Below are 4,444 nucleotides of genomic sequence, written 5' to 3'. Positions count from 1 at the left end.
TTTTCTGAGAAAATATTTGAAAATATTCGAAAGAAGTTTTACATGAAGAGATTGGGTGATATGTCTAAAAATAGATAAGGAATCTCAGAATTCAATATGATACAATAATCACTTAAAATCTCCCTAAAGACTTTTAAGCCAACTCTCAAATTGACATGCAGGGACATTATTCCAATTAAATTCACGTTACTAAATTTGATGTCATTTTAAAAAAAAAAAAAGAATCATAGATCATGAAAATATTTGATCTATTCGTAGAGAGAAGGGTGTATGGAGAGTAGTTTGTCTAAGCTTATATTTAAATGAATTAATCCATACAAAGCCGCATTCAAACCAGTCAAAATTTCACACCAATCGACATTTTGAATTTTAATGGTCTTTGAGCCAATCTCGCAAGATTTAGAAATAACTTATTTAATATTCTTTTTCCTAAGAGTAAAAAGACTGATATATGAAGGAATTCTTGGATTTAACACACCTAACTTATAAACTTTTTTCAGAATAATTTATAAGCTAGAATCAGTCAGATGAACTAACTTTTTTCTCGTCCAAACCCTGTCAGCAAATTAACTTATTGCCTTTAGTAAAACCAAAGGCTTACTCAGTTTCAAGCTACTAATCATAAAGATAAATTTTGAATCTAAATAATGAATGTTTTTTTTGTCAATCTTCCATTTCCTTCCCAATTACAAACGATTTGCTCACAAAAATATGGAATTTGGGATCAAATAAATGCTTTGTTAGAAGTGGACCGAATCAGTGGGTCAATTTGCCATTAGTTTGATTGAAAATGTAACATATTTAACTCATCAATCTCCGGTACCTTATATCTAACTCCTCAACCAAACTAATCAGAAATTATTGAACATGAAATATTTTTTATACAGCTAAATTATACATTTTCCATCCTGAAATACAAATGCGAAGGAACATATTAGCAGCAATTTTTTTATAGACAAGTGAAGAATTTCTCTGTTTATTTCACAAGAAATTTTGAATTCAATTCCGGTGAAGGTGTTAGGAGATTGCAATGAGGGAATATTAGGATCAGAAAAGTAAAAGGAAATTAAAAAGAGAAGGATATTTTACATATTTGGTGTACAGCACAGCACTAGTTAGGAAGAATTATTTGATAGAAGGATGAAAGAGGTAAAGGGAAGTTAAGATAAGTAATTTGATTGAAGAGGGTACTAAATAAATGGAGACAGAGAGGCTAGTCATTTTAACAAACTTCACATTTCAGATGATCATTATTGGGCAAGAGGAAGGTGTATGTTTGTGTGCTAATATCCGACACAGGCCAAGAATATGGCCAAAGTAGCTTTCTAATAAAGACTTGCATAATCTTACCCTCCATGAACTAGCCTTGGGGATAAAGCTAGGCCTAATCCTTTTCCAATATATAATTTTCTTGTCGACAAACACCACATGCTCAATAACTCCATGCAAGGACTGGCTAAACTTTAGTTTATAATGAACCACGACATCGTATAAAGTAAAGATAGGTATATGAGTATTGTAATACCTAAGCACCGAAACATTATCTGATAACAAGGACAAAACTCTGAAGTCCCCTTCAATGATAGACAAAAAGATTGAAAAACATTATTTTGTACCAAGGTTTAGGAGCCAAACTGAGTACTCACTTAAACTTTGACACTTCTAAACCTACAATGGCTAGACAGTATGGAGTTCAAATTATCCTAGGGGAGTATCATTCTACAAAATTGTTTCTGTCATTTCTTCTAATGAGTACTACAAATAGATTCATTAGCATTGTCAAATGTAACAATATCCTAATGACAAGAATCAAACAAACTCTAAAAGTTATTCTCCACACCCTGTTAGAGCAGAAACTCATCGGTGGCACTGTATTTTTTTTTCACAAAAACATATCTATTAGAGGTAAATTTGAGTATACAAGTAGTATCCAACCAGGAAGAAGAAGGGACAGAACAGGAAATTTTGAGATAGCCTACTCTCTCCCAGACCAAAAATAATCCTAAAACTTCCTTATCCTCCATTCTAACCAAAATGCCCCCTAGCATACCACATACCCATCTGCCACATGTGCATCAAGCTGTTAAGTGATAAGTGAGGTCACAGTTCCCGTGCTCCCCCGAAGGGGGTTGATTCCCTTCTAACTATCCCTTTTATCCTAGAATGAAATACATCCCAAATTTGATGCAAAAGAATCTTAAAGCATAACATACAATATAAATGATGATTCACAAACAATCTTCTAATGCCAGCAATAATTGGCACTGTCAGTTTGGTAATAAGCAACAATACAGAGGAGGCCTCGCAGTGACATCTCAGCATAAATTGAATAATACCAGATTACTGAGCACAGGCCATCATAATAATCAGAGGTACAAACTAAAATCTCCAGTAAAACCAACCGCAGGAAAATCACAACTCATTAGTAAGGCCCCATTCAATTTCCTCAGTCTTCACAGAGTACAACAATAAGCCAAAGGCAAGAAGCACCACACACACCACATTGAAATTGCAAGACTATGATCAGACAAGCCACACACACGCACACACACCCGAAGCACAGCATAATTCCATCAAGAAAGAAAGTCAATACAGCTACCTAATCACTCGGTAGGAAAAAAATAAATTAACATACATGTATAACCTAGAAGAAGCAAAGAGAAAACAAAAAAAAATATATATATATATAAAAAGAGTCGGCAATGCAACTATGAAGTTTCTATTATACAAACATGAATTCTGCTTACAGTATGAAGAAGACCTACAGTAATAGTACACAGCAGCAACGCTTATCCGTCTCCTCCTCCAACTCATCATCACTTGGAAACCAAGAGAATCTCAGGCTTCTTGACCTTGGTGGGTGTGTTCGAATTGGAGTTGGAACCAGCATTAGCCTTGGCAGCCTCTGCGGTCCTCACATCGAGCTGAATGAGACTCCTGGTGGCGAGAATGGCCTGCGGTACCAAATCATGCGAGGCACGAGCGTACAAACAGCGAACCGCGAAGGAAGCCGCGTCCTTCACGTCCTGAGAGTTCAACGGCCCCAAGAGACAGTGTCCCAGGATTCTGAGCGAGGGTTGGAGAATCTCCCAGGGGAGAGGGATTCTCTCGCCTTTGGCGGCGCGAATATCGGAATGATCGGGAATCGGGGCGTCGTCGAATTGAGTGCGGCAGGGGCAGGGATCGGAGCCGGCCCAGGCGGCAGCGAATTGGCAGAAGTCGAGCTTGGACCAGGCGGGCATGTGGGAGATCTGGGAGAAGTAGGAGTGGAGGGCGACGCCGACGATGGCGGGGCGTTTGGTGGATTTGACGCCGAGTTGGGGTTCCAAGGGAGGGGAGATGAGGCCGACGGAGGGAGGGGAGAGGGATTGGGGTTTTCGGAGAGGGGCGTGGTAGATGGAGGGGTGCGAGAGGTCAGGGATCGTTACGAGGAGGGGTTTGCCGTTGCGGGATCTGGTCTCGGCGGCGTAGAGAGCGAGGAGGACGGCCTCGAAGCCGGCAAGGGAAGGAGGCTCAGGGGAGTGGATGCGGGAGAGGTAGAGACCGGTGAGGAGAGGGACGAAGGATAGTACGACGAGGCGGAGATGGGGGTCGGCGGAGAGGAAGGTATCGTAGAGCCAGTGGCAGAGGGGGTCGGAGTGGGAGCCGGAGAGGGAGGCTGAGACGGCAGCGTAGGCGGTGGAGGAGGAGAGGAGGGAAAGGGCAGGGCGGTCGGAGTCGGCGAGAGAGGAAAGGGGGTCGTGGGAGGAAGAGGGGAGGATGGCGGCGAGGGCGTGGATGCGGGAACGAGCCTTGGACACTGACTCCCACCATGAGTGCATTGGGTCGGTTGCGGGTTTCTTGGGATCGGTGGTGTTGGGTGTGGGCATGGAAGAAGACGGCGACGATGAATCGCTGCGGTGGAACTCCATGCTCCTCTCACTCTCACCCTCACACTCGCTCTTTTGCTTCTCTCTCTACAAAGCAACTGCCACACCAAAACCCCTCCATCTCTCTATTTAATACCCACTCACTCATCTTCTCAACTTCCCTTTTCCTCTTTCATCCTTCTTCTATCAAATCACACATCTAAAATCTTCACCCTGATTCAATTCAATTTTCCATTTCTGCAATTTTTTATTTTCGTATACAAAGTTTTAAAATTTTCAAGATATATTTATGTTCTTAAAAATGCCTTTTAAACCAGACAAATACTTAATCAAGTAGGTTAGTGTGAGTTTCTAACGTTATTGATCGAAGAACTTTTAAGGAAGGAGTGTTGTTTTTGCTGCTCCTACTTTCTACCACTCTTTAATATAATGTGAGTTATATATTTCCCTTTTGATATACAAGTAGTTGAGAAGAAAGGTTTATCTGAACTTTGGTTCTACAGGTGATTAACAGTGGTACCTAATTGGTCAAATTGAGTATGCAAGTTCAAATGAAATGAATGAAGATTGCTTGA

General features: G+C 40.9%; 1 protein-coding gene across 1 annotated transcript; it reads right to left on the bottom strand.

The window, feature by feature from the left end:
* Positions 1-2,660: 2,660 nt before the first annotated feature.
* On the bottom strand, positions 2,661-4,074 carry LOC108331079 (uncharacterized). The gene has a single exon (XM_017565701.2). The coding sequence runs from the start codon at positions 3,909-3,911 to the stop codon at positions 2,817-2,819; it is 1,095 nt and encodes a 364-aa protein (XP_017421190.1). The 5' UTR covers positions 3,912-4,074; the 3' UTR covers positions 2,661-2,816.
* Between the last annotated feature and the right edge of the window lie 370 nt (positions 4,075-4,444).

The sequence above is a fragment of the Vigna angularis genome, chromosome 1, assembly GCF_016808095.1.
Source record: "Vigna angularis cultivar LongXiaoDou No.4 chromosome 1, ASM1680809v1, whole genome shotgun sequence".
Lineage (NCBI taxonomy): Eukaryota > Viridiplantae > Streptophyta > Magnoliopsida > Fabales > Fabaceae > Vigna > Vigna angularis.
The sequence above is the reverse complement of the archived record's forward strand: the minus strand, read 5'-3'. Positions and strand labels throughout refer to the sequence as shown.